This window comes from Balaenoptera ricei, chromosome 19 (assembly GCF_028023285.1).
Source record: "Balaenoptera ricei isolate mBalRic1 chromosome 19, mBalRic1.hap2, whole genome shotgun sequence".
Taxonomy (NCBI): domain Eukaryota; kingdom Metazoa; phylum Chordata; class Mammalia; order Artiodactyla; family Balaenopteridae; genus Balaenoptera; species Balaenoptera ricei.
The window spans coordinates 63,792,535-63,820,243 of record NC_082657.1 but is presented as its reverse complement, the minus strand read 5'-3'; the positions used below and the strand labels follow the sequence as shown (position 1 = coordinate 63,820,243).

The following is a 27,709-nucleotide window of genomic DNA, read 5'->3' as shown; positions in this document are numbered from 1 at the left end:
GAGGCTGCTCGGGGAGGGGCGGCCATGGCACCGTCTGGCCCCTCCCACGGTCAAGCACTGGCCCCTGCGCCCGTTCACTCCCGGGACGGCCCTCGGGTCAGTCCAGGAAGGAGCTGGTGAGCCTGACTGGAAGCTCCCGGCTCCAGTGTGGGAGCTGCAGGGCACACGTGCACCGCCCCAACCCTCCAGGGGTTGCAGGCCTCTGCTGGGGGCGCAGTAAAGGCGCAAAGCCGCTGCAAGGACAAGATGACACTTTATTCTGCCTAAGCCTCCTGCCCCCACCCCCAGAGACCCCACAGACACCGAGAGACAAGGGGATGCAGCTGGGACAAAGAGGAATCTGGCTATAGGGATGGGTGTCCGGGGGGGTCTGGGTTTTCTCAGAGACAGGGCGCTGCCTGCTGCCCCCTCCCCCATGAAGATCAGATGCAAAGCAGGAATCCCCCAGACCCCCTCCCCCACCCACCAGGCTCAGGCAGGGTCAGGCGTGCCCAGGGGGACCTGTCCCTCCTTCAGCCCTGGGACCCGGAGGGAGGCTGGCCCACCAGGCAGCAGGGTCACAGGAGCCAATGGTGGGTGTAGGCTGGGGGACGGGAGGCCCCTGCGGAGTCGGGGTGGAGGGTGCTAGAGACAGATGGTGGACACAGTCCTGGCCGGCCCCCCACCGTGTGTCCTCACGGAGCGGAGCCCGGGCTGGTCTCGCCGAGGTCTCTCAGAGGCATTCCTTGTGGCTGCAATACTCAACCAGCTGCCTGGGCACCTCGGCAAGCACACTCTTGGCCAGCGCCGCAGGGGACACCTGCGGGTGGGGACAGTGTGCCTCCGACCGGCTTCCCATCCCCCAGCCCCCTCCCCTAGAGCCGCCGTTCACAGCATGACCTCCACCCGCTATGGGTCACGCACCAGCTCCTGGGACCACGACCAGGAGTTCACCCAGTGGGCGGCCGGGTGAGCCTGTGTTAACGATGAGACCGCGGTCGCGGGGCAGTCCGTCCGCGCTGGCACTGCGGGTGGCACAGGTGGGCCCCTCTGGGCCGGTGTGACCCTGCTCTGGGCACGGGGCAAAGCGGCTGAGGCAGGAGGGGAGGCCCGGGTCCCCAGTGAAGCTGAGTGTGTGTCCGCGGGACAGGCAGTTCTTACCACGTCACAAAGGGAGGGGGGCTGCCTGCGAGGAGCCCTGCCCTCTGGGGCATCCGTGTGACACTTCTCTAATGCAAAAGTTTCTAGGGGCCGAAAGCTGCTCAGGACGGCGGGGGGCCCGGGGCCCCAGTGCGCTGCCCGAGGGACCCGCCCGACCACCCGCCCAGCACTCACGCTCTTGAGCTCCCGGAAGGGCACAAACTGCAAGATGTCACGGAGGGCAGGCTCGCCCCGTGGGGAGCGCGGGACACCGTCGTCGCCGTCGAGGGCCTGCATGTTGGTGAAGTCGGCGTTGCCCATCCCCACGGTGGCAGGTGGGAGGCGCGCATGATGGCCTCACGTGTGTGTGTCCGCCGTGTTGGCCACCACGCCGTCTGTCAGGATCAGCAGGATGTAGTACTGCTGGGGACACAGCGGGGAGGGGCCACAGGGACCCTGCAGGGCAGCTGCATCTCCCTCCACTCAAACTCCAAGTCCACCAACTAGATGGCCTGGGGGTGACCATGGTTTCCAAGCTTTCCTAAAAGCGTATTTGCTGAAGCGTAACCCACGCACGCACGCGCGCACACACACACACGCAATCACAATGAACCGTGAGCACATGCTCTCTTTGACCCTGAGGCGGATACTGGAACGGCCACACCTTACAGATGGGGAGACCGAGGCTGGGGGAGCCGGGGTTGACCCAGGTCTGAGGCCGGAGGAGGAGAGGTCTGTGGGCCCTGGGTAGGAAGGGGCTCCCACACCCTGAAGAGTTGCTGAGATTCGAGGAACAGAGTTTGGAAAGGACACACTCTGGTCCAGCCTGGCCCGGTGCCCAGTGTATCTGCAGAAGACAGACTGGGACTTGCTTCAAATAAAGGTCCATTTCCAGCGTGAAAAAACCAAAACGACTCAGAAATCGTTCCTAAAAATCTGGACGAGAGAAAACATTCAAGAGAAGAAGGTCAAAGACCCTTCGCACAGAGGGCGGAAGGGCAGACCAGTGACGGGCATCGCTCCAGCCCTGGAGCCAGGGGGACCTGAAGCTTCTGAGTTGCATTAGCCAATAAATCCGCCACCCCACCCTCCCCCACCCCGCCCAAGTTTTCTGCTTAAGCCAGTTGAATGTCCTTTCTAACTGGAAGGTTCCAGACTAATGGCCCCCTCTGCCTGACAGGGCTGCAGGGCTGGGAGGTCAAAGGTCAGCCCTCTGGCCGGCAGGCGGTCCCTGCAACCTGCCCACCGCCGGTCACACGGTAGCTGGTTCCCAGCAGGAGAGGCAGCAGCCAGGGGTCCTGGGACCCGGGCTCGCCTACCTCATACTTGGGAGGGATCCAGGCTCAGAACCCCAAAGCAGAGAGCCTCCTGTCGCTGGAAGAGAGACGGCCCCATCACCCCGGGTCCCTGATCTCCCTGGGGGTGGGTGCGGGCACTTTGGAGAGATACCGACAGAGCCAGGAGACCAGGATGAAACTCTACGGGGGTCCAGGCCCCGCCCCGAGCCACATGGGGGAAACTGAGGCCCAGAGCCATGAAGAAGCCACCCAGCGTGCAGGCAGGCAGGGGCAGAGCCGACGAGATGCGGGACCTCTGCCCCCATCACCTCCCAGGCGAGGGCTCTGCCCCGCCACGGCCCCAGTTCACGGTCTGTGAGGTGGGATTCGGACGCCATGTCTGTGTGAAGGACCAAGGGGACCACGGTTGGGGGGCGGCCCCACCTGCCATCTCGGGCCCTGCGGGTGCTGACCCACACTCCTCGCAGAGCCTGGGAGGCGGTGGGCTGGCACAACTGTCGTAGTCCTGGCAGGTCTCGCCCACAGCCGCCAGGGCCTGCGGTACTCGTGGGGCTGGAAGGGGTTGATGTAGTGCAGGGAGCAGCTGTTCCTGGGGTCCCCAGTGGAGGCCGTGAAGTCAACGGCCACCTGCAGAGGCCACAGTGCGAAGACCCAGGAGCCCCTCCCTCCTGGGCTGGGGTGGGCACCTGCACCCCCATCTGACAGGTAAGGGAAACTGAGGCCTGGGGAGCCACTCGCCCAGGGCGGCAGGGAAACCCGGAGGCGTGAGGCCGAGGGCCCAGCGCTGTGTTGGCGGGATCACAGAAGGGACGTGCCAACCCCAAAGCTCCGGGTCCCCAGGGTTGGCCAGCGCCTCTGAGGGCAAGACCAGCCAGCGGCTGCAGGGAGCCAGCGCGGTCACAGCGGACCCTCGGCACCTCCTTCTACAGCGGGGGCTGTGGAGGCGGGGGTGGCGGAGGAACTAGGCAGGGCCTGGGAGGAGCAAGCCCTGAGCTGGGGTCCCTGTGTGCCCCCCGCCCACTCACTTTCCTCAGGCCATTCTGGCTGTCACGAGAAGGAGTGCAGAGGCCACACAGAAGGGACCTGCAGGCCCTGCCGAAGGGCCTTTTCTGCACCCATCCATCCTGGGTGCCAGACGGGCTCTGAGTTACATCCAGGGTGGGGAGGGGCTGCTGGGAGCCCTGGGGTGGGGCCCGGGCGCTGACACCCATCCTGCTGGGATGCACCCAGCAGGCTGTGCGGGCGGTCCGTGGACTCACCGTGAAGTGGATCTGGCAGCCGCCCATGATGTAGTCCCGGAACGAGTACACCCTGTAGAACGTCCGGCACCCGCACCCCGGGAACACTGAGGCCAGGGCTTCGGGTCGGGACCTCTGGGGCTCCTGGGACCTGCTCTCCCCCAGGAGCCCAGCAGCCTCAGTCCCCTCCTCTCAGGCCCTCAGGCCGCCTGAATGCCCATCTTCCCCCCACCACCTATTCCCTTCTGTCTCCCCCTCCCCTCCATCCCTCCCACCTCCACACACTGGGGGCACCAGACCTGTGGGATGGGGGCCCGTGAGGGTCCATCTGACTATGGGGGGTTCCAGGCAGTGGCCGGCCACCCCAGCCTGGCTCACTCTCTGCAGAGCTGAGGCGGGAGCACCCCCTCCACCCACTGCGGGGGGGAGGGGCTGCAGGCTGGGCCGAGGCCCACCTTCAGGTCTGCCAGGATGACCACCCCCGAGTTCTTGGAACTGTGCTTCTTCTGCGTGTACTCGAGGCTCACATAGTCCCACTGGGCCTGGGGGACAGGGACAGGCAGAGACACCCACCGCAAGGGGCACGGAAGGCCTGAAAGCCCTGCCCCACCGGCATCTGTCACTTCAACTTCACCACAGGCTGGTGGTCCCTCCTCCAGTCACCTGCTGGGTGTGGGTGTCCTGCTCTGTCATCATCTTTAGCCTCTCTAAAGCCATCACAACAATTTCTGGGGCAACCCAGCCCAGGGCCAGCGCCCCAGCGCATTCTGGGGGACAGGCGGGCCCTCCCTGCTCTCACCTGGTCCTCCCCGAAGGCATTCTGCATCTCCGCGAAGGTGGTGGAGAATTCTCCGATGAAGTCGTGCTTCCCGCGGGAGTCATAATCCCAGACGAGGCACTGGGGACCCCGGGACCCCTCAGCCCGCCTGCCCCTCTGAGGCCCCCAGCCTGGGTGTCTCCATGCCCCTGCAGGAAGGCCGCCCCCTTCCCACCACCCCTCCGCACGTACCTCAACTCCAGGAAGGTGTGGTCTGGAGGGACTCGCCCTGCCCCAGCTCCGCCCCCAGCTGGCCCCGCCCCAGCCCCGCCCCCAGCCGCCCTGTCCCCTCCCCAGCACCCACCCTCCGCCAGCCGGCCCCGCCCCGCCCACTTTCAGAGGCCGAAGCTCCTAACAGCTGCACAGGCTGCTCAGAGACACCTTGAAAGGCTGCCAGGTGGGGCTCAGGTCGTTCTTCACCACCTGCGGACGGGGAGGGGCGGCTCAGGAGGTCCTGCCTCAGGCTCCGGGCAGGACCCTGCGAGCCCAGAGCTGCGTCTCCGAACCTCGTTCCTTCCAGAGCCACCTTCCTAACCCCCCACATTACTGGACCACCTGGACTTCTTTTTCCTTAAATAGCCTTTTTTTACTCAAATTAATTTATCTCAGAAAGAAACGCCTTCCCACTGGTGTAACTGAAATCTTGTTTTACGGGCAGGTAGTGACAACAAATCCGGATTCTTCATTCTAGGACAGAAGCTGCATGCCCACCTGGCCGCTCTCTGTTCAAAGGGGGATGGCGGTTTTGGAGGTCAAGACCCTACAGCCATGGGGGGCCAGGGAGATGAGGGAGGGCCGGGGTGACTCCTTCCCTTGTCCTTTCGTGCTGTCCCTGGGTGCTGGCCAGGGACCCCTCACCTCCGTCCTGTACGCCAGCAGCTCACGCTGATCATCGTGGATCCGGTACAGCTCCAGGAAGGGGTCCGGCTCGCTGAAGAGGTCCTGCAGGGGAGCAGAGGGTGTGCTCGGCAAGCGGTGGGGTCCAGGCTCCGCCACGTGCTGGCTGTGAGGGCAGAGCCCTCCCGAAGAGCAACGCCCTCCCCTCTGGAGCGTCCCTGGCTCCCCGCGTCCAGCTCCCACCCCGCCCCCCACCTGCCCCACCCCTGCTTCAGTCTCCATCCAGGGGAGGCAGCAGGCAACGCCAGGTCAGACCCCTGCTCTGTGCCCCTACCCCATGTGAGGAGCCAGCAGGACCAGAACCGACTTCAGATCCAATTCCTCCACTGTCTGGACGGGGACCTCCGAGTGCCCGGCATAGGGAGCTGAGGATGAGCTGACGGCAGCAACACGTACAGGACCCTGACAGCAGCACAACCGCCTGGACGGGCAGCCCCACTCACGGCTCTGAGTGCGTCCCACTCCTCAGCCACCTGTCTCCCTGCGGACACGGTGTAGCTCTGTCTACACCTCCTGACAGGAGGGAAAGCTGGGCCCCAGGGGGGCGCCCCTCACCTTGTCATCCAGCTTCCTGGCACGGAGGGAGAGCTCCACATGGCCGTTGTTCCCAGAGATGTCCCCGGCTATCACCCGGGCGGAGGGAGAGCGCCAAGGCTCCAGGCTGGGGAGGAGGGGCCTGACCCCACCCTTCCCTGCCCGGCTGCAGCCCAGCGTCGGGCAGGTGTCTGGACGCCCCGGCCTCGGCGAGGAAGGGGCGCGGGCCTGCAGGGGGCGGGGCTGGTGGAAGGCGGGGCCTCACCGTGATAGGGGACTTGCCGGCGTTCCTGCTGAACTTCAGCAACAGTGCTCGGGTCACCTTCTTCTGGGCCACGATCTGGAAGTCAGAGGCTCAGGGAGGGGTCCGCACCTGCTCCCCTGAGGACCCTAACCCCGCCCTGGGTCTCCCTGCCTCCTCCCCAACGCCCCCACTCACCCTCGGTGGCCTGGTTCCCCAAACCTACCACCCAGGGCACCACGCCCTCGGCGCCTGGCAGCGGCCAGCCCGTGGGCCCCTCTCGCTCCACCAGGCCCTCAGCTCAGCGCACCTCACCGCCTCCTGGGCCCTCCCACCGCCCACGCATCAGGTGAGGAAAGGGAGGCTCGGGAGGAGGGAGACCGCCCAGAGTCACGTTGGTGAGCGCGTGTGTACGACCTGCAGCAGAAGCCGTGCCCTGGGAACCCATCACCCTCCATGGACCAGGTCAAGGACAGCGCAACCCCTACCACAGCGAGCGGCCATGGGGGTTCCCAGCCCCATCCAGGACCCCCGGGCTGCTCCCCCCCTGGGGTCTCAGCCCCCTGCCCAGGCCTCCCCCTCCCTCACCAGGCCCCCCGGGGCTGCATTCCCCATTGGGCTATGAGCCCCTGACTGGGCTAAGAGTTGACAGCCAGCAACACCGGCTCACCAGGGGCAGCTCTCAGAGTGGTCTGCAAACAAGACAGAGGACGACCACCCTCGTGGCTGCTGGAGGACCAGGGACTTTGTCTGTGTGGGGACTCCCCCCCTTCCACTGGCCAGCGAAGACAGTCCTCAGCTATGGCCGTGGTGGGTGATGGCACTGCTGACCCTCTTCACCCTGCTCCACACAGGCTCCTGTCCGACGAGCTGAGACAGAAGGGACAGAGGACCGCCCCCCACCCCCAACAGGATGTGCCTGGCTAACAGCTCCGAGCACACAGGAACATCCTGTGCAGAAGAGAAACCCATCCCCGGTGGGGGAAGCGGAGGCCAAAAAGGGCCACGTGCCAGGCCCCCCAGATTCTCCCATTTGAAGACTCACTTCTGGGCTCTCCTATTAGGAGTAATAGGATAGTTGGTTTAGCTGGTTTGACAAGTGACCATGCTTCCTGTGAGCTCCTCAGCTCCCACGGAGGTGGCCTTGTCATGGTCCCCGTTTCCCAGATGAGGAAGGAGAGGTTCAAGCAGAGGTCAGGGACTTGCTCAAGGGCACACCACTGGAATCTGAAGCCAGGGTCCTAGCCTTTGGCCACTGACTGTAGCGCCCCTGACGACCCCACAGACCTGGCAGTTCTGGGGGGTCCTTTCCATAAACTAAAGTTTACGTGTATGTCCAGATGTGTCCATACACGTATCTGTGTGTGTCCGTGGATCTGCACCCACGTGTGCATGCATGTTTGTCCGTGCATGCATGCCGATACACGTGTGTCCGTGCATGTGTCCCCCTGTGTGTTGTCCTCTTCCATGCTCGTGAGGGCAGGTAAGAGGCCCACACTGGGTAGAACTCTTCCCTGTTGCTTTCACGTGGGGCTGTGCCCTGCCTAAATCTTGGTACTCTTATCTGATGGAAGGCTCTACCCTGCCGGCTTCCGACCCAGGCAGCAATGGGGATGAGTCACACAGGCTTCACGTTGGGTAAAAGGAGTCGGACACAAATGAGAACATACTGTGTGATTCATGGACATGAAATTCTAAAACAGGCAAAACTACTGGGGAAGGGGATTGAGAGGAGCAGGGGACCTGCTGGATGACAAAAATGTCCCGTGTGATGTGGGTGATGGTCAGGTGTATACAATTGTCTAAGCCCATCAATCCCAACCCTCAAGGTCTACACATCTTACTGTATGTAAATTACACCTCAATAAAAAAGAAGCACCCCCAGAGCACTCACGAGAATCTGATGTGTGACACATCGAGTGTTTGGCCCAGAGCCTGCGCTAAGCAGTCCGGCTGGTGGCTGGTGGCAAGAGCTCCCGTTACACTGACAATGGTAGAGCTAATCGGGAATGACCTCACCAGAGGATGCAGTGTCCCTCAGGCGGCAGCTGGACCTCAGACCAGTCACTGCCATGGGGAGAGACAAGGGAAGGGCTTCCCTTATATCATGGAAGTGAAAAAAAGCAAGCTGCAGAACAGTATATGTCGTTTTTGTTTTTAAAAGTGTATCTAGAGAAAAAACTATGTTCCTTCGCTCTGTTAAGAATAAATCTCTCCAGAAGGATGTAACGAACCTGGGGACAGGGCACAAGGGAGATATGGTCCAGGGTGTACCTGTTATACTTTCTGAATTTAGGTCCATATGAATGTATTACCCAGTTCAAAATTACATTTTTTTTAACTAAAAAAAATTTTTTAAGGAGCTATGGAGTCAGACAGACCACGTGGTACACAGTCTGTGTGTAATCACGCTGTCCCCAGGCCACCACTGCCATCGCACCAGCCCTCAGGACCAGCTGAGGTGTCCATGCTGCCCTCCTCCCTCTCCCTCCCAAGGGGATGGGCGCCCACCTGCCCCAAGGTGTACTCCATGTCCCCCAGGAGGTCATCATCCTGGTAGCTAAGGCTGCTGGGCCCATGGGTGTCGTAGACCTCAAAGCGCAGCTTCTGCACCTCCTCAAAGTAGTACTCCAGTGTGAAGACCTTGAAGAAGACCAGATGCAGGCTGCTCTGGACCACCTCGGTTCTGTCCACCTGCAAGCAGCCCTGGGTGAGCAGACCCCCAGGGTGGGGGTGGGATCTGTCCACCTGAGCACTCCCCGAGGCCCTGCGCCCCGGCTCTAGCCCTCAGAGCCCCCTCTCCCACCCATCTGCCCTCGGGTGGTCCTGGAGGACTTGCTTCCAGGCCCTGCTGTAGGAAGACAACCCCTCCCCCTCGCCCCGCCCACCACCTGCTGCGGAGGCCTCTGGACGCCCCAGGGGGTCATTGCCCCGACCCCTGGGCACCTTCCTCCCTGAGACAAAGGCAGTCCTCTGGCCCCCAGAGGGCCTTCTCATCCCCACACCACAGATGGGCAGGCAGGCTTGGAGAGGGGAGGGGGTGTCCAAGGGCCTTTGTGAGGTCACTCACTCAGCAGGGGGATTCCACCTGGACCCCAGTCTCCACCCAGAACCCAGTACTCTCACCTCCCTTGACCCTCCAGGCCCCACGTGTCTCCGCAGCTTTGTTGCACCAACCCCTCCCCCTCACAAGTTGGCAGGGCCGCCTGAACCCCTGTGAAGTCATAGTCAGGGCACCTGCCCAGGGCCAGATGGAACAAGGGACACTGTCCAAGTCTGGCTATCCCCCTCCTGGGTTCCCCTGACCAGGAGCCACTCTGCACAGGGCTGGCCCTGGGCACCCAATACTGCTGCTCCCAGGATGGTGGCCTGCTTCCCTGGGGGAGTGAAATCTTTCATAACCCAACCTCAGCCCGCCATCCTTCACCTCTGTTCCATTCAAGCAGAAGCAAGCTGCTGGGTCCAGCCCACACTTCAGGGACAGCACAGACAAGGACACAAAGGTGGGACCTTGGGCCAGGGCAGGAGGGGAAGACCACGAGGACAGCTGCCCAAAGTCCCCAAAGGGGTGATGGCAGTGCAGCCAGGGAGGCAGGTGGCAGCAGTGCCCACCGGGCGGGCCGTCCAGCTGAGGGAGGCCTGGTTTTCCTCGTGCCTGGCTCATCTGGGGGCTCTGAGGATGCTCTTGGCAGGAGCCGCCTTGATGGAGCTCCCAGCCCCTCCCCCCTCAGTCCCTTTCAACAGTGACCCAGCTTTACCTCCTCTGCTGGCAGCACCATCCTTCCTGGGGAAATTTTCAAAAGGGCAGGAACTAACCACGCACTGTTTCATCTGTTCGTCCCCCAGCACTGTGCAACTGGGGCTTTCAAAGGAGGGGAGCCCAGCTGAGGCACCACAGTTGGAGGGTGGGGACCAAGGCCTAGCACACACCTTCCCACTGCTCCTCAGGTCCTCAGCCTCCCCAGATGTAACCCCCGAGAAAGCTCTGAGCCGTTCCCAGGAGGGTGGGCCCACAGATGAATCTGGAAGGCCAGCCCTCTCTTCCTGGGCTGCAGGCCTTCACCAGGCCCTGGACCATGGTCCTCCTGTTGAGCAGTCCTCACTGCTACCCAAGGCTGACATGCACCCAACACGCTACAGTGAGAGCCAGAGGTCTTTCAGAAAGCAGTCTCCACAAAGGTAAGATAGGTTGTTTTGGTTACTGCCATGTCCCTGCAGCCTGGGACTGTGTCTGGCACACAGCAGATACTCAATAAATACTTGAACGAGTGCCCGTTCTCTCATCAATCTGTTCTTAGACAATTCCCCGCACATCACTGTCTACCTTCCCTGGCCCACCCACACCTGCTCCATCACCAGCTTCCACCGTCCAGGTCCCCAGGATGGTCCATGCCAGGCAGGTCAGAGGTGGGTCGGCTCATTCAGTTTCCTCTGGTCTAGTTTTAAGCAACTGAGAACTGATTCTAGCTGAGGGAGCAAAAAAGAGCAAGGACACTGGGAAATTCCTGGAATTGGGCATGAACTGCTCTGGACAGAGGCCGGGGTTAGGGAAGGGAGGCCGTTGCCTCTCCTCTCCTCTGGACCTTTTGTGACGCAAAGACCATATTTTTCTCCTGTAACATCCAGAAAACATACAAGGAAAAAAATGGCAAGTGCAACCACCTACGCGAGACATCAAGAAAAGAGGATTGTTCGCCCTTCGCACAGCTGCCCCTTAGTCTACTCTTTGGCTTGAACTAAGTTGAGTAAAGTGGAAAAAAACCCTAAATAACCTAAAATGACTATAGTTTCCCTGTAAACTACAACAACTTGAATCAACTGGGAATTAGATTTTCAATTTTTTAAAAAAATATCACAATTATCTACATTTTAACAAAGCAACTACAGGATACAGAATCAAATTAAAATTCATCCTGGAGGGGTGACACTCCCATGGGTTAAAATGCAGAGATGCATACCTTCCCTCCAAAATAAAAAATACCATGTAACTTAAAAGTAATCAAAGAAGGAAAAACACAGCCTGGGAATATTAAACAAAAATTATTTGTAACTGCCCAGACCAACGCTAGTCTCCTACAAATGCCCCAGCACCCGCTAGTGGCCACTGCAGGCACCGGGGGTGACACCAGCACACGTACTTTGGTTATCTGTCCAGAAGACGCACCTACAACCCACAAACAGTTCTGCCCAGGTGGACACTAGCACAGTGGACCCCGGCCCTGCACACCCACCCAGAGGCCTCTCTGCCCCCCACCCTGTGAGCACCTCAGCCGGGGCTCCAGCAGACGGGCAGCTACCCTGCCCTCGGGTAGCTTCTCAACTCCTTGCCAGGTCTCTGAGCACAAAGCAAATGGAACCAGTGTCTCCAGGCTGTCCAGAGGCAGCCCCCCATGTGCCCTCTCTCACAGATGGTTCATCAGGCTCCAACCCCCAGGCCTCCACACCAGCTGACCTTTCTGTGGGTCATGACTTCCAAATATACAAAGTGAGCATGGACGTCAAATCAGCACCTTATAAACTGCTAGTTTTAGAAATGAGAATAGTGGTTTAATAGTCCTGCAAATTACCTGAGGTAGTTGGTACCGAATGCACAGCACCTGCAGGGCTGGAGGGTTCCGACAAGAAAACTCACTAAGCACAAGCCTCCCAGGCCCCGAACCTGCTTCCCTCACAGCAGGCCTGCTGTGACGAGGGACAAGAACGTGCTCCAGGTTCCCTTCAAGGAGAAAGCTCCCCAGGCCCCGGTTCCTTACACAACGAAGGTCACATGGACACTGCCGGTTTATCACAAGTTGCCAAGAGCACTTTATTTTTTCTTTTCAACATCCTGTTCTGCAGCTTCCTTGGCCCTTTTTGCCCGGATGCCAAAGAGCCGGGCGTTGGCACGGGCCATGCGGAGACTGGCGAACGCCTTGAAGTTCTTCTCTTCCTCTGTGATGACTCTGGCTTTCTCCTTCTTGTAGACCTGGAACGGAGCACAGGCCCAGGAGCAGCTGTCAGCAAACTAAGAGGACTTGGAGGGGTATCTGCCCACCCAAGAAAGGCTACATGGAGGCCACCAAAAGGTTATACCACTCCCCTGTGGATTTAAAACAACCCCAAGTCATGTGACGGGTGGGCGAAGCACTGTGCCTGGACAGGACCTGGAGAAGGGGAGGCTCAGGCCCACGCCCCACTCGCAGGAGCCTCAAGGGCCTGGTCAATTGCCACTCAGGTTACAGGATCACCAAACACGCCGAGAGTTGCTTACAGCCTGGCCTTTCCAAATAACGAAAAGGGAAAAAGCACCCAACAGAGGGAGTGGTGACAAGTGAGAGTGCACAAAGCTTCCCTCAAGGAGTCCATCTGTTAAGATGCAGGAGGCTCTCCCCAGGGTGGAAGGAAGGTCCTTTCCACAAACCTGTAAATCTCAACATGGGCCCCAGCTGTCAGCCCGACTCCCTCCAACCCAACCCCCGCCCTGTCATTCAGTTGCTCCCTCCAAACATGCCCACTTACGTTCCGTATGGGCATGACTGGTCCGGTCAGCTGGGTGGCCAATTTGAGCTCTTCAGCCTGTTTGCAGTGAGAAGGGAGTTAGATGGATTCAGCTCATCTCCCCAAGCCTGTAGCCCCTGGCTGGGGGCCCCCGCCTGCCGATGGATTCCTGTCCATCTAGTAGATGGCAGGCACAGGCAGATGAAAATGAGCCACCCACGTGTGAAGCAGAGACACACGTACAACAACTCTCACAAGCCCATATGGATGGACTGTTAATTTCACACAAAGGTCAGTAACAGGAAAATCACTTTCCCAATTCTAAAACAGCTGGCTCCAAGTGCCACCGCTCTTGCCCGCCGTGAATCTCGGCAGTCCTAGCGATCAGTTTGTGGATACTCAGAGGCTTTCTTCCAGTTATCTACCAACTCTCTACTACCCCGCATGAAGACCCAGTTTTGGAGGGATAAAAAGCTACAGAAAGATACGTTTTCTTCTCAGCCCAGCTAAACCCACAGTGAGACCTCCACGCCCTCACCCGGCTGGGCACAGAGGGACCCCGGTACTCACAGAGCTGTCTCCCTTCTTGGGGGCCGAGGGCTTCCTGGGGAAGAGGATGAGCTTGGAGCGGTACTCCTTGAGCCGCTGTACGTTGGCCTGCAGGGATTCCGTGCACTTGTTCCGCCGCCTCGGGTCCACCGAGATCCCAATGGTCCGGGCCACTTTTTTGTGGATGCCGGCCACCTGCCCCGAGACAAGACACAGATGAAGCCCCAAGGGCTCCCCGGTCCCCACCCCCTGCCGGGAGAGCCCAGCCGTCAGATGGAAAAGGGTTCAAGCGCATTTTCATCACAGCAGTGCAGCGATTCCGGAGAATGTCATCACTTGGCTGTGGGCCACGAGAGACAACCCGTGGGACTCAGGACGCGGACTGGCGACACTCACCCTCAGCTCCTCCAGGCTGAAGCCCCTGCCGGCGCGCACCTTGGTGTGGTACCTGACCGTGGGGCATCTCACCACCGGCCGGAGCGGGCCGGACGCGGGGCGCGGGGCGATGCGGCGCGCCTTGGCCTGCCGGGCCTTGCGTCTGCGCAGACAGAAGCCGAGCGGCGGTCACCCGCCGCCCCTCCCGCAGCGGGCCGGGCGCGCGAGTCCCGGCCGCCCTCCGCGCGCAGAGAGAGAAGGGGGCGCGCTCGCTCCGGGGCGGCTCACCTGCGGATCTTGCGCGCCGGCTGGTTGAACCACGTGGCCACGCGCCGCTGCCAGTCCTTGTGGAAGTGGGGCTTCAGGATCATGCCATTCCGGCTGGGCGCCATGGCTGAGGCCGACTGGCCTGGGGAGCGGGGAGAACGCGGAGCGAGTTAGGGCCCGGGCGCGGTGGCCCGCCGGCACGCGCACAAAGCCCGGGCCACGGCCCGACGACGACGGCGGCTGGCGGACGCCGGGGACGGCAGATGGGGCCGGATGGTGTCGGAAATCAGCGATGGCGCCGCGCTCGGGTGTACTCACCTCCTCCGAGGGTTCACGGCCGCGGAAAAGAAAGGGCACCGCAGAGCACCCTGGGATGATACTGGGCCCGGCCAATCAGAAGCGACGGAACGTTCTGACCAATCAGAGCCAGGGCCGCCGAGTGACGTGAAGGCCCCTCCCCTCGGCGGCCCTCGCTGCACTAACAAACATGGCGCCGCGTTTCCCGTGCTACGCGAGTCCCGCGCCCCCGCGCCCCCCGCGACTCCCGTGCCCCCGGCCCCGCGGACGGTCTGGGTCCCACGAAGCCCGGGCCGGCCGGCCTGCTCGTGCACCACGGTAGGCCTCGCCCTCCGCGTCCTGGTCTGAGGCCCCGGCCACCACGTGGATCCTGCTTGCCCTCCCTGTGGGCGGAGCGCACACTTAGGAGCGGGCCTTCCAGAGCGCCCTGCGCGTGTCGCACGGAGGTCTGCGGTCGGGCCGTTGGTGGCAAGTACCCCGCAGCGAGTGTGGAACTAAGAACCGCATGGCGGATCGCGGCTGTCCCGCGCTCCGCTGTGCACACTGCCACCCACGCAGATGAGCGTCGTAAAAACACCAAGTAGCCAGGCCACCTGGGCTCTGGCGCCTCCTGTTCCCGGGACAGCCTGGGACGACGCCAACACATCCTGCCACCTGTAAGCCTTGACACCCAGCAACCCCTTTCCTTTCCCACCCTCACCCCAGTCATCAAGCTTCCTCCCCTGAAACCTAATCAATGTTTTATGAATTTCATGACACAAAATAAGAAATTTGGAGGCCTGTGTCCTACACTGAGTAAACAGGTAGCTGATACTGATGCTGATAGTTTTCTGCCCTATTGAGACACCCTCGGGTATTAGAAAAATCAGGTTGGGACTCATTGAGGAATTAAAGGGTTATGGTTGGGGAGACCAGAACATGTGAAAGGGCAGAGGAGTTTTTTAACACATACGTGCCAAGGCTGTGTGGAAGGTTGGAGCCCTGCCACCTAATAGGTACGTGCTCAGTTCTGAAGCAAGGGCAGTATCAGTCCTGTTTGGCCGACAGTTGTTAGCAAATGCAAGAAAGCACTTCTCGGTAAACTCGGAAGTGGTGTTTGTGAAGTTAGGGTCATAAACTTTTATTTTGGAATACTTTTAGATATACAGCAAAGTTACAAAAGTAGTACAGGGACTTCCCCCGTGGCGCAGTGGTTAAGAATCCATCTGCCAATGCAGGGGACACGGGTTCGAGCCCTGGTCTGGGAAGATCCCACATGCCACGGAGCAACTAAGCCCATGTGCCCCACAACTACTGAGCCTGTGCTCTAGAGCCCGCGAGCCACAACTACTGAGCCCGAGTGCCACAACTATTGAAGCCCTCGCGCCTAGAGCCCGTGCTCCGCAACAAGAGAAGCCACCGCAATGAGAAGCCTGTGCACCACAGCAAAGAGTAGCCCCTGCTCGCCACAACTAGAGAAAGCCCACACGCAGCAACGAAGACCCAACGCAGCCAAAAAGAAAATTAAAAAATAAATAAAATAAAATAAATAAAAATAAATTTAAAAAGTAGTACAGAGAGTTCCATTATATTGTCTACCCAGGTCCTCTAATATTAACATCCTACGTGGCAATGGTAAGGTTGGCAAAGCTAAGAAATTAGCATTGGGACTTCCCTGGTGGCGCAGTGGCTAAGAATCCGCCTGCCAATGCAGGGGACACGGGTTCGAGCCCTGGTCCGGGAGGATCCCACATGCCGCAGAGCAACTAAGCCCGTGCACCACAACTACTGAAGCCCATGCACCTAGAGCCCGTGCTCCGCAACAAGAGAAGCTACCGCCATGAGAAGCCCCCGCACTGCAATGAAAACGGCCCCTACTCGCCACAACTAAAGAAAAACCCACGCACAGCAATGAAGACCCAATGCAGCCAAAAATAAAAATTAAAAAAAAAAAATCTCTGCATCCTTTCACAGACACAGACAGCTAAACTGGAAGGTGAGTGACCCACAGGAAAGTAGCTAGTATAAAATCTTTGTACTAGTTTTGAGACTTTGGGCAAGTTATTGGTGTGAAATGGGAGGAGCTGCCGTTAGGCCACAGAACACAGCGCAGTGCCCAGCGCATGCATGGTAAGTCAAGGTCACACAGCTCTGCTTCCAGGTGACAGGGAAGGGAAGGCAGTGCAGGCGAGAAGGGGTGGGGGGAGAGCGAGGGGTCGTCATCTGCTTCGCAAATCACTTTGTCCATTGGAACTGAACCCACACTCCATCTGGCAGCCTAACTGCAGCAGAGAGGCCCTGGAGGAGATGTCTGTTGAATAAACGGTTGCCTTGGCCTGGGACGTATTTCCTCGGACACAAACGTTAGCCCACACCTCCCACGTCTATCTCAGACGCCTTTCAGTAATCCCGCCATGGACCAGGATACCTTGCTATTTTCTAATCTCAAACCCATTCCTGTCCCCATCCCCCCTTTCAGACCCACAGACTCGTGCAGCTCCGACTGCTCATAGGGTGCTGCCCGGGGTACCGCAGAGGGTTTGAAGTCTGGAGTTAGTGGTAAGAAGTTGAAGCTGCAGTTCGGGGACCTCGGTCTGCTGCACACAACCCGGCAACCCAGCCACACAGTTTTTCGACGCCTAAGTAGTCCATACTTACATCCTTGGGGAATATGCAGAATAGCAAGGCCAAAAGTTCCCATGTGACATTCTGCCGAGAGCTCAGTTTCCCAGCTGGGAAGATTAAAGAAGTGAACTGTTGGGCTTCCCTGGTGGCGCAGTGGTTGAGCGTCAGCTTGCCAATGCAGGGGACTCGGGTTCGAGCCCTGCTCTGGGAAGATCCCACATGCCGCGGAGCAACTGGGCCCGTGAGCCACAACTACTGAGCTCTGCGCGTCTGGAGCCTGTGCTCCGCAACAACAGAGGCCGCGATAGTGAGAGGCCCGCGCACCGCGATGAAGAGTGGCCCCCGCTTGCAACAACTAGAGAAAGCCCTTGCACAGAAACGAAGACCCAACACAGCTAAAAATAAATAAATAATAAAAAAAAAAGAAGTGAACTGTTATGTAGGCATCCTTCTTGACACACAGACTTGTTGGCTCAGGGTTTTAAAACTCTTCAGCTAGGGACTTCTCTGGTGGTGCAGTGGTTAAGAATCCGCCTGCCAATGCAGGGGACACGGGTTCGATCCCTGGTCTGGGAAGATCCCCTGTGCGCCACAACTACTGAGCCTGCGCTCTACAGCCCACGAGCCACAGCTACTGAGCCTGCGAGCCTAGAGCCCGTGCTCCGCAGCAAGAGAAGACACCGCAATGAAAAGCCTGTGCACCGCAATGAAGAGTAGCCCCCGCTCGCCACAACTAGAGAAAGCCCGCGCGCAGCAATGAGGACCGAACGACGAAGACCCAACGGAGCCAAAAATAAATTAAAAAAAAAAAAAAAAAGTCTTCAGCTAGAGGGACAACCCCTGCCTCCTTGCCACAGAACTCCACGGCACAACTCTGCCGAGGGGCTTTTGTCCTGGGCTTGGGCCCGCAAGGGCCACTGAAAGAACTGGCTAATGCCCCTGGACTCAGCACTCACTGGGGTCAGGGTTCCTGGAGGAGCGCCCTAGAGGGGTGGGGTATGCACAGCCTCCCAGAATTTCCTTGTAATTGTGCCCCAATTGCTCACCCCACACCTACACCTGACTGGCCCCCTCCAAAGACGGTCAACACTAGCTCCTGGAGCCCTTTGACGCACAGTGTTTATTTATTTATTTATTTATTTGACAGCACCAGGTCTTAGCTGCAGCATGTGGCATCTTTATTTGTGGCATGCGAATTCTTAGTTGCAGCATGTGGGATCTAGTTCCCTGACCGGGGATCGAACCCAGGCCCCCTGCATTGGGAGCACGCAGTCTTAGCCATTGGACCACCAGGGAAGTCCCTGACACACAGTCTTGATTTTAAAAATTAATCTCAGGGAATTCCCTGGCGGTCCAGCGGTTAGGACTGTGTGCTTTCACTGCCGAGGGCCCAGGTTCAATCCCTGGTGGGGGAACTAAGATCCCACAAGCTGCTGGGCACAGCCAAAAAAAATTAGTTAATAAAAAAAATTAATCTCACAGCGGCAACATGTTTTTATTGTGTTTTGACACACACACAAGTCATGTTCCTAGAGCACTTTGCAAAAATTAGCACGCTAACAGTGTCATAAATATGGGCTGCTGGTTGAATTAGGAAAAGCAGGAGCCGAACAACTCAGCAGGGACAGGATAATTTTACAGTGTTTCATCGCAGAACTCAACCATCCAGCCTCTCAACTTACCAAAGTCGCAGCTGGCACGTAAACCTGATAGAGGCTGAGAGATTCCTGTAATACGAGGGACACCTAACGTAAGTGACCACCTGGAAGTATGTTATTATAATCACAAATATCTGAAAGTTGCTAGGAGAGTGGATCTTTTTTTTTTTAAATTAATTAATTTATCTGTCTATCTTTGGCTGTGTTGGGTCCTCGCTGCTGCGCACGGGCCCTCTCCAACTGAGGCGAGCGGTGGCCCCTCCTCGCCACGGTACGAGGGCCTTTCATTGCAGTGGCCTCTCCTGCTGCGGAGCACGGGCTGCAGGCGCACAGGCCTCAGCAGTTGTGGCACTTGTGGTCAGCAGTTGTGGCTCGTGGGCTCCGGAGCGCTGGCCCAGCAGTTGTGGCACATGGGCCCAGCTGCTCTGCGGCATGTGGGATCTTCCCAGACCAGGGCTCGAATCCGTGTCCCCTGCGTTGGCAGGTGGACCCTCAACCACTGCGCCACCAGGGAAGTCCCAAGAGAGCGGATCTTAAAAGTTCTCATCACACACAAGAAAACTTCTGTAACTATGTGTGGTGACCAACGTTAACTGACTAACCGTGGTGATCACGGCACAATACAAACAAATAGGAATCATTGTGTTGTATACCTGAAACTAATATGATGTACCTCAACAAAAAAATTTTAAAAACAAACTTTTAAAAAGCGTAACAAAAACCCATGTTTATATGAGCATAGGCGAGAGTGGAAAACAACTTGTATTATGATGTAAGAACTCTGTAAGTTAATTCATCTAATAGTCTTTACTAGTCTTCTGGGGCTCTGATTGTATTAAATGTACATTTACTTAAAGAACACGTGTATCTCAGCGAGGAGCCCTCACACACCTGACTCGGACGAAGACAGTTCCAGAAGCTACCGTCAGGCCACGATACACCCGCTCTGCTGGGCAGGGCCAGGTTGCCCAGTGCAGTCTGGCTGCTCCAGGGGACCACAGGCTGCTGTTGGGAGAAGCCCCTTCACCTCCAGGAGCCCTGTAAGGGAGGCGTGAGAGGCAGCAGAGGTGCACAGGCCCTGTGCCCCATGCGCTCCTCGGGTGCCGTGTCTGAGGCCCGGGAGGCCACGTCACCTAGGACACCTCACTCCTGCAGAGCAGAGCGCTGTCCCCGCAGCCCTCCCTGCTGGGCGGCCGTGAGCCCACTCACCGGGCAGCCCTGGGGGGCCGGGCTGCACCTTCCTCCACCACAGCAGGGCAGCCCGCCTCACGCCACTTACATCCCGTTCCTGGCTAAGCGGCACCAGACGCGGGCCATTGTAATGGTAAACCACGAGGGGATGAGCTTGGCCACATCCGTGTGAGATTACAGAGGAGGCCGCCCCATGGCGAAGACGCCAGCCTCACCCTCTGAACCCTCGGCCAGTCTTTGGGAAGGAACCTGGGGAACTGGGGCAGATGGCAAAGCATCTCTTGGGCTGCCCCGCCCCCGTGAGCTTCCTCGGGGCGCCGATGCACAGGGGAGGTGGAAGCAACGAGGAGCAGGTGGGAGCCCCCACGTAGGTCACACCGCCAGGGACTCGGGGGCCGACTGCAACCCATCCGTCTGTCCCACGCCCTCCCTCCCAGAGTCCTACAAGAGGGAGGGGTCCCAACTGGTCACCTCGCAGCTGACATCACACTGTGAATACAGTACCCGTGACCCAGGACGGCCCTCGGGGCAGAGCTGACCATGCAGGAAACACAGGCCTCCATCCACAGCCGGGTGTCCCCCAGAGCCCCTTGTGTGCGCCCGTCCACGCGGCGGCAGGTGACGCTGCTTTACTCCTCCAGGCCCAGTGCCTGTCCCTGGGACCCACTGATGAGCGAGCCCAGGACGGGGCCCCGCGGAGGATGGGCAACGAGGGGCTTGGAGGCCCTTTCACGGCAGAGCCCTGAGAATCCTGACCAAGTCACAGGAGCCGGAGGAGCCCAGCCCAGGCCCCGCACCACGAGGCCGTTCAGGGCCCCCACGAGACGGGGCCGCTCCGTGCGCACCGGTGACCCTCCCACAGGCGAGAACGACCCACAAACACGAATGAAACCGTGCGTCTCTACAGAGACATTTACTTGTCCTGCACAGGGAAGTCAATAAATAGATCTCAGGGGCCTTGAGCTGAGACCAGCGAGGGCTGAGAGGAGGGACCGGCTCCGGCGGCCAGCAAGGTGGTCCAGCTACCGGGGCCAGGACGGCTCCTCCCCCTGCAGGGGCTGCTGCCGGCCGCCTCCGCCTCCCCCGCCTCCGGCTTCTCCCTCTGGGCGTCGCTCCACCTCTGTGGCGCAATCCTCTTCTTGGGCCCGTGGGGGGGCGGGCCGATGAGGGCCTCGATGTCCTCGTAGTTTATCACTTCCTTTTCCAGCAGGGCGTTCGCCAGCTGGAAGAACAAGAGGGCAGTGTGAGCGGCTGACGAGGGCCCGGACAAGAGCCCTTTGAGAGCAGAGCGCGGTGGAGGGAGGGCCCAGCCCCCGGACCCGCCGGCCCGGGCAGGCGGGCGGCCGAGCACAGAATCGCTCCCTGACTCCACCTTAAAGACAAGGCCAGCTGCCAGCCTCATTAAGTTTTCTACTTCCCTTCCCAGCGTGTTTATTTTAGGCAACTTCAATTTCTTTTACAAACACGTGTGAGCGTCAGCATGCGGGCAGTGGAGCTGGCGTGCAGGACCGCCTCGATGGGACCAGGGGAGAGACCCACGAAGAGCCGCCACGGCCGCTGCTGAGGGGTTCCCATCGCTCCCACGCTGGCTGCTCCGACAGCTGGCCCTGGGACAACACGGGCTTGAACTGCGCGGGTCCGCTCCTACGCGGATTTCTTCAGTGAACGTGACTGCAGGACTACGAGACCCACGACCCGCAGGTGCAGAATCGCGGGCAGGGAGGGCCGGCTGTGAAGGCGGCGCTCAGGGGCCAGCTGTATGGTGCTCAGCCCAGGCACGCCCGACGGCGCACACGGGAGCCCCGCACAGCAGCGGGCCGGCCCCGGCGGGTTCCACACGGCTCCCGGGACCCCACAACACGACGCCCACAACGTCACGCTGAAGGAACAGCGGCCCGTCCACAGAGAGCTGCCCCCCCTCCGGGTCCACGGAAGCTTCACCTCTGCGGTCGCCTCCAAACCCAACAGCCCAGGCTCGCGATGAGGACACCAGACAGAGCCCAACCGGGGGACGTTCCACACACACCAGACCAGCCCTCCTGCACTGCCATGAGCAACAGGAGGGGGAGCCGTCCCAGCCAGGAGGGCCTGACGGACGTGAGGACGGACCGGAGGGCGGGGTGAGCGCTAGGCGAGGTGGCTGAAGCGTGGACTGCGGTTAACGCCGCGTGTCCGTGCCGGCTGGTCACTGTGTTGTGGAAAACGCGCCCCACTGATGGGAGATGTTAACACGAGGGGACCAGCCGGGGGCAGAGGGCTCTGTGCTGTATCTGGTGCTTCCATGGGCACCTGAAACTATGCTAAGCTTTACAATTTGGTTTAAAAGTTCCAGGAGACGTGTAAGAGCTGGAAAGGGACTAAACAACGTGGACCAGACCCCACTGCTGGCTGAAACTGGGTAACGGGCCCAGGAGGATTGGCGATGTCCCCCCGTCTCCTCTGAGGGAACTGGCCTGAGAGGTCCAATGACACAAAGCTAAACGAGGTGTGAAAGGCGCTACGTTCGGTTGAGCTGGGTGGGGCTCGCTGGTTATGTCGTTTTCTGGAGTCCTGTGCACGGGAGGGGTGAGCGGCCGCGCCAGCAGGGCAGTGACGGCAGGCCCAGCTCCTGGCGGGACAGGCGTGCGCAGGGCCTGGGGGCGGCGGGGGCTCACCGCCTGCAGCTTGTCCAGGTTGTCCCGAAGCACCTTCTCGGTGTGCCTGTAGGCCGCGGCCACCAGCAGCCTCGCTTCCTGCAAAGGGAAGACAAGAGTCTGTGATGGGCCAGGGCGGCTGGCCACCGTGCGTGGGGTCCCCTGCGGCCCGGCGTCCCCTGCGGCCCGGCCCTGGCGCTACGGTACACAGAAGAAACACGGGTTCAGGAACACGGCCTTTCGTGTCTTACAACGAACAGGAGAGCAAGGCTGTCAAGGGCCTCCTGCCCCCACCCCAGCCCCGGGAATGCCCTGTTCCAGAGGCCTGCCCAGCAGACAGCCCGCCAGCTCCTGGAGCCCCAGACCCGCATCTGTCCTCCACGCCCACGGCTGCCTACGTGCCAGCAACACTGCGGTCGTCTCTCGTGGGCAGCTCGTGAGCAGGGCTCACGGCGCTGGCTCCATCACTGTAGACATGTACTTATTTGACGTCCCTCACAGTCCTGTGTCGTCTACGGTCCCACCGGGCGCCAGCAGGCCCTCGCCCAACTCCTCTGGGCACGCAGCCAGCACACAAGAGACCTGTCTCCCACCCGCACGCAGCTCGGGACCAGGGAGGACTCACATGGTCCATCATCTGCTGGAGGCCCTGGCTGAAGGGACGCCGTCCGATGCCTGGGACGCCGTCCTGGGCCTCGGGGAAGGAGATAGGCCCGATGCTGGGCGCCATCCCGAACTGCTTCACCATGGAGTAGGCGATGCGCGTGACCTTCCTCAGGTCGTCCTGCGCCCCTGGAGTGCGGGGTCAGAAAAGGGGGTTCTTTCCTGGAGGTGTAGGCCGGGGCACCCGGGGCCCTGCCGACCCCTGAGAGCAGAGGTGGGTACCCGGGGACAACTGTATCCTGTCCTTAAAACTTAAAAAAATGCTCTTTTGTTTAAAAAACAACTCCTCGGGATGCCTCTCTGGATTCACGGCACCGGCAGCGACCTGGCGCCATCCAGGTCCGTGGGGCAGCTGACAACACGGGCCCCGAGTCTCCCGGAACCTCCTCCACCTCCTGACGGCCCAGCGAGACTCCGCTTACAGTCTGCACGTGGGGAAAAGCTTTTGTAACAACTAGATCATCTAGAAAGTCTGGCTTAGTTCCAAACCTTTGACCACAGCTCGTCTTTTAGAAACACTTAATGAAATTCAAAACTGCATTTGCACCTGCTACTCAGACCCCGCCATTGGGTTCACCCCCGCCCCCACGCAGAATGGCTGAAGGGTGTGGAAGCCGTGTGGGTGCCAGCCCCTCACCAGAAGTGACCCTGTTGAAGGAGATGGACTCGGACGCGCGGCCGCCCAGGGCCATGCACATCCGCTCAAACAGCTGCTCCCTGGTGAAGAGGTGCTGGTCTCTTGGGAGAATCTGAGTGAAGCCCAGGGCTGCGTTGGTCCGCGGCGCGATGGACACCTGCGGAACAGAGGTGGCCCCAGTTAGCGGGCAGGACGTAGGCCTCAGAGATCGGGGGGTGGAGTAAGACAGTCTTCAATCAGAGGGTTCAAAGCAGGGAGCAAATGTGACTGTCCCCATGTTTATAACCGCATCACGGGGAAGGGCTCCCACACTGTCGGGGCGTGAGGCCCCTGCACACGACCACGCGTCCGCGAGGGAAGGAAAGGTGACGAGGACGGGACGACCCGCCGAGGGCCCTGCGCTGCCCGTGCTCCCACCCACAGCCCGCGCCTGGTGAGCCCACGGGGCAGGGTTCTGGCAGCAGGAGGCCACCCTAAGGCTCCGAGGAAGGACACGTCCCCACCTCGCCTGGCAGAGTGCCGAGCACGGGGCAAGGGGGCTTTCTCGGCACGACTAGTCTGCCTGACTCTCTGTCGTCGAATGGAAAACCCTAAGAACAGGAAATTTTAAATTAGGGTTTTTACTTCACCATGGGCTTTCCCATGTTAATTTTTCGAGATACTGCATGAAAACATTGATCTTGATCACTGGGTCTTCTCGGCGGGCGGCTCCTGCACACACGGGTCTTCATCACAGCCCTCTGCCCAGGACACAGCGGGGGCCGGCCTAAGCAGCAGGACAGCGGCCGACGAAGCCCAACTAGCAACGCGCTGCTGCAGCCGTCACCCCCGGGAAACACCACACGCAGGCTGCAGCTGCCGCACACCCCGTCTTCGGGGGTCACGGAACAAGGAGCAAGGCAGCTCCTCCTCAGCCGGGGGGACCCAGCCCCCGGCTCAGGCCCACGTGGAGGGCACGGTTACAACCCTCCACACGGGGCACCCACGCCCCAAACACGGGCACCGTCCGCAGGGGCCACTCAGGGACCCCCCCGGTCTCGAAGGCACACAGCTGAGGAGGCGTTACGGCGGTACGCCTGCCAAATACACGACGTGCACTAACTCACTGCTTTCTAAACTCAGGAGTCACGAAATCAGCACGTCCCGGAGCCGACGGCAACCCTGGCAATCCTCAGCTCCACGGGCAACCGCGGCCACCCCGCCCCATGCCTGGGCCGCCGCACCCACCTTCCCCACGGCCTCCGTGTGCTCCAGCAGCCAGCCCACCAGGGCGTGGCCCGACTCGTGCAGCGCCACCACCTTCTGCTCTTCCTTGGAAAGCACCTGGCTCTTCTTGGCGGCCCCTGAAAGAACGCCCGGGAAGGTGAGCTCAGGCGCACGGCCACCCCGGATACGCGGCCAGACCCGTGCTTGTGGCGCCACAGCGAGGCCTCGCTCGCCCCACTTGTGTAAACACCGCCAACAGCAGCCCCTCCGGCAAGGCCCTCACGGGGCTGCGGGGCCGACGGCACGAGCTCGGGTCTCCTGCCGGCCCCCCGACCTGGCAGGGCAGCCGCAGCCCCCGCTCTCCGGTCCCCCTGCCCGAGTAGCTGACCCCTTACCGCGCGACCTTACACTCATCCCCCTCAAGTCACTGCTGAGGTCCTGTCCGCTGTCCCCAACCGTCCACACGTCCGCACGTTTCCACCTCTGCACCCTGAACAAGCTCTAGGTTCAGGGTACTTGGTAAGTCACGCGACCGGGACCACCCCCAGCGCCTGCTGTGAGGGGACACGTCCTGAGATGCACGGGCCGTGGCCGTCGGATCGCCCCACCCAGAGCCGGGCCGAGGAGCGGCCGCTGCAGCTCAGGAGCACCCCGCTCGAGGCACCACCCACCAGGCAGGATTCCGGACGGGTTTCCTCTAGGCTTTCCTGCTCGGATACTCTCGCTGTAAGCGCACCACCTTCCACGTAAAAGAGGTGGCTTACACAAAACGTAATTTACGTGCGAAACAGTGATGCTGGCTTGTGCCCAGGCTGCAGAGGCACCTGTCCTAGGTGTGAACTCAAACTGAGGGTGGCGGGCCCATCTGTGGGAGGGGCCTGCTCCTCGGTGCCGTCCTCAACGACTTGGTCTAAACCCTGTGGAAGGACGAGGCGCACTGATGGCCTCTGGTGCTGCCCCCGGGCTACGGGAGCTCGTCCTGCTCTCCTCACAGAAGGCCAAGGACCCCGCGTGCAGCCCAGCAGGTGAGCACAGCCGCAGGCGCCGGCCCCCGCCCAACACAGAGTGCGGAGCCTCCCGCAGAGCAGGCCTCCTCCTCGCTCGGGGGGCAGCTGCCAAGCCCTGGCGACGTGGGCAGGGGCCTGTCTGGCGCTCAGGCCCCGCTCATTGGCCGATGGGCCGAGGACACTCACATGTGAGCTTGTGACACCCTTTTATATTTCTGTTTGGACAGTATCTTAAACTAACGAGAGTAAGTCACACTGTTAGGGCCTGACGTAAAAACAGGAACACCTGACCCGTCTTCCCTCTTGGGCAATAATTGCGTCGCGTCTGCCCCCACCCGCGGGCGGGTCCACGCACCGGCCAAGACGCGCTCCACGGCGTAGTCCAGGCTGGACGTGTGCACGGCCGTGTGCCCCTCCCGCGCAGCGTGCAGGGCCGCCTCGTTACAGATGTTGGCGATGTCAGCGCCTGTGGGCACGGGCGTGGCACTCAAGCAGACGCAGAGAGATGGGGGGCGGGAGGAGGGGGCCGCCCCACCCCCCTCAAGCGGCCGCGCGGCCGAGGTCAGCCGCCTCTCTGGACCCCCGCTGGTTCCTTCCACCTAGTGCTCCGCACACACGTCGAGGGGTGAGAAGGGCTCTCTGACACCCATGAGGTTCTACTTCAGGACGTTAAAGAAAGTCCAAAGGGAAGAAATTTATACCACCATAAAAGGGGTTTCTACTTACATTACCCTGTAAAACGGGAGCCATACAGAAAAGAAACCCGATTTGTGACAACACGGAGACCGTGGGGGAGGGCAGTGGGGGGCCCGGGAGGAGACACGGCCTTGCAGGGCAGCCCCCAGTGGGGAGCAGTGGAACAAAGGGAGGACCACCAGGACTGCCGGGGCGGGGGGTGGGGGGCGTGCACAGGCGACAGAACCTCGGGAGGAGAGTCCTCTTACCTCTGCCTGCCGCGTGCACACCTCACTCCCACCCCGGCTGTGCTGGCTGTGGGCCCCAGAGCAGGGGTGGAGGGTCCCTGGGGAGGCCCCCTCCGCCCTCTCCAGCCCCAGACAAAGACCAGTGCCCCTACCGCTGAAGCCCGGCGTCAGCTCCGCCAGCCGCTGGGAGTAAAAGCTGCTGGCTCGCGTCAGCTTCAGGTTCTCCAGGTGCTGCTCAAAGATCTCCCTCCTTTCCTGCGGGACACGGGACAGGGGACACGGGTCAAAGGGCACGGGTGCAGGCTCCCGCCAGCTGACACTAGGGAGCCTGCCGTCCTGCCCTGCAGGCAGGAGCCACCGGCCGCGAGGTCAGCTTCTGCTCTGAGAAACCAACTCAGAGCTGCAGGCGGCGTTTCAAAAACGGAAGGAAAAAAGGAAACAAGAGAAGATAAAGCACATCGCACATCACAGGTAGCAAAGGTTATTTTGTATCCTGTGTGATACAAAGCGTTTCCCACGTCAGGAAGATGGGAATCCAGGCCTTCGGAAGCAGTGGCAGGGCACAACCTAGGACAGGACCAGGCTGGGTGTTCCCGGGCCCAGCCCTGCCCCCCACGTTGGTCTCTGCGGGAACGTTAACCCACCAGCCACCTGCTACGCTCACCCTCCAGACCCTTCCCTGCCCCTGCTGGGTCCTCGGCCACGCTAGGCTCCTGCTCCCTCGGGGGCCACCACGAAGGCCCAACCCCCTGGAGGTGGACGGCCAAGCAGAGGCCGGAGGCAGTGGGGCCAGAGGGGCCGAGAGGTCCCTGGGGCTCGCACCCTCCACCCCGTCGGGGCAGCCACGCAGCTCGGGCTCCAAAGCCGTGCAGCACACGGTTCTGAGGCTCCGCAAAGGCCGCGCCGCAGAACTCGGCCCAGACGTTTCAGGATAAAGAGGAAACCAGCAAGGATCAAAACCAGGAGAACAGGGGCTTCCCTGGTGGCGCAGTGGTTAGGAATCCGCCTGCCAGTGCAGGGGACACGGGTTCGAGCCCTGGTCCGGGAAGATCCCACATGCCGCGGAGCAACTAAGCCT

General features: G+C 60.5%; 3 protein-coding genes and 1 non-coding gene across 6 annotated transcripts in view; all 4 read right to left on the bottom strand.

Annotated features, from left to right (window-relative positions):
- Window positions 1-447: 447 nt before the first annotated feature.
- Window positions 448-9,071, bottom strand: CPNE7 (copine 7). Its single transcript, XM_059903777.1, is given in 16 exon segments — window positions 448-799; window positions 1,315-1,448; window positions 1,451-1,487; window positions 1,489-1,601; window positions 2,330-2,496; window positions 2,915-2,957; window positions 2,960-3,044; window positions 3,677-3,735; window positions 4,110-4,197; window positions 4,455-4,553; window positions 4,806-4,895; window positions 5,331-5,414; window positions 5,925-6,023; window positions 6,169-6,243; window positions 8,656-8,892; window positions 9,033-9,071. Coding segments are annotated over 16 exon segments (1,536 nt in total). The 3' UTR covers window positions 448-712.
- A 2,854-nt stretch (window positions 9,072-11,925) lies between these two features.
- On the bottom strand, window positions 11,926-14,196 carry RPL13 (ribosomal protein L13). The gene is made up of 6 exons (XM_059904979.1): window positions 14,131-14,196; window positions 13,834-13,954; window positions 13,567-13,708; window positions 13,192-13,365; window positions 12,643-12,699; window positions 11,926-12,109 (listed from the first exon to the last, which is right to left on the bottom strand). Exons 2-6 carry the CDS (start codon window positions 13,935-13,937, stop codon window positions 11,951-11,953), a joined length of 636 nt encoding a protein of 211 aa, XP_059760962.1. The 5' UTR covers window positions 13,938-13,954; window positions 14,131-14,196; the 3' UTR covers window positions 11,926-11,950.
- Window positions 13,422-13,505, bottom strand: LOC132354451 (small nucleolar RNA MBII-202). Its single transcript, XR_009499314.1, has one exon. It is a non-coding gene; the product is annotated as a small nucleolar RNA MBII-202 (small nucleolar RNA).
- Window positions 14,197-20,460: 6,264 nt separating the features above from the next.
- The window catches only part of SPG7 (SPG7 matrix AAA peptidase subunit, paraplegin), a 29,846-nt gene continuing 22,597 nt past the window's right edge, over window positions 20,461-27,709 (bottom strand). For all 3 annotated transcript variants that reach the window (XM_059906016.1, XM_059906017.1, XM_059906019.1), the window contains 8 exons: window positions 26,784-26,886; window positions 26,064-26,174; window positions 24,723-24,838; window positions 23,999-24,085; window positions 23,496-23,652; window positions 22,821-22,987; window positions 22,217-22,294; window positions 20,461-20,784 (listed from right to left, as the gene is read on the bottom strand). In XM_059906016.1, the coding sequence (XP_059761999.1) occupies window positions 20,512-20,784; window positions 22,217-22,294; window positions 22,821-22,987; window positions 23,496-23,652; window positions 23,999-24,085; window positions 24,723-24,838; window positions 26,064-26,174; window positions 26,784-26,886 (1,092 nt within the window). In that variant the 3' untranslated portion in view covers window positions 20,461-20,511. The remainder of the gene's footprint in view (window positions 20,785-22,216; window positions 22,295-22,820; window positions 22,988-23,495; window positions 23,653-23,998; window positions 24,086-24,722; window positions 24,839-26,063; window positions 26,175-26,783; window positions 26,887-27,709) is intronic.

Coding starts and splice junctions, on each gene's coding strand:
- RPL13 (XM_059904979.1), bottom strand. CDS start 13,937: ATGGCGCCCAGCCGGAATGGCATGATCCTGAAGCCCCACTTCCACAAG. Junction 13,709..13,833: donor CCGGCGCGCAAGATCCGCAG/GTGAGCCGCCCC, acceptor CTGTCTGCGCAG/ACGCAAGGCCCGGCAGGCCA. Junction 13,366..13,566: donor TCAGCCTGGAGGAGCTGAGG/GTGAGTGTCGCC, acceptor GTCTCGGGGCAG/GTGGCCGGCATCCACAAAAA.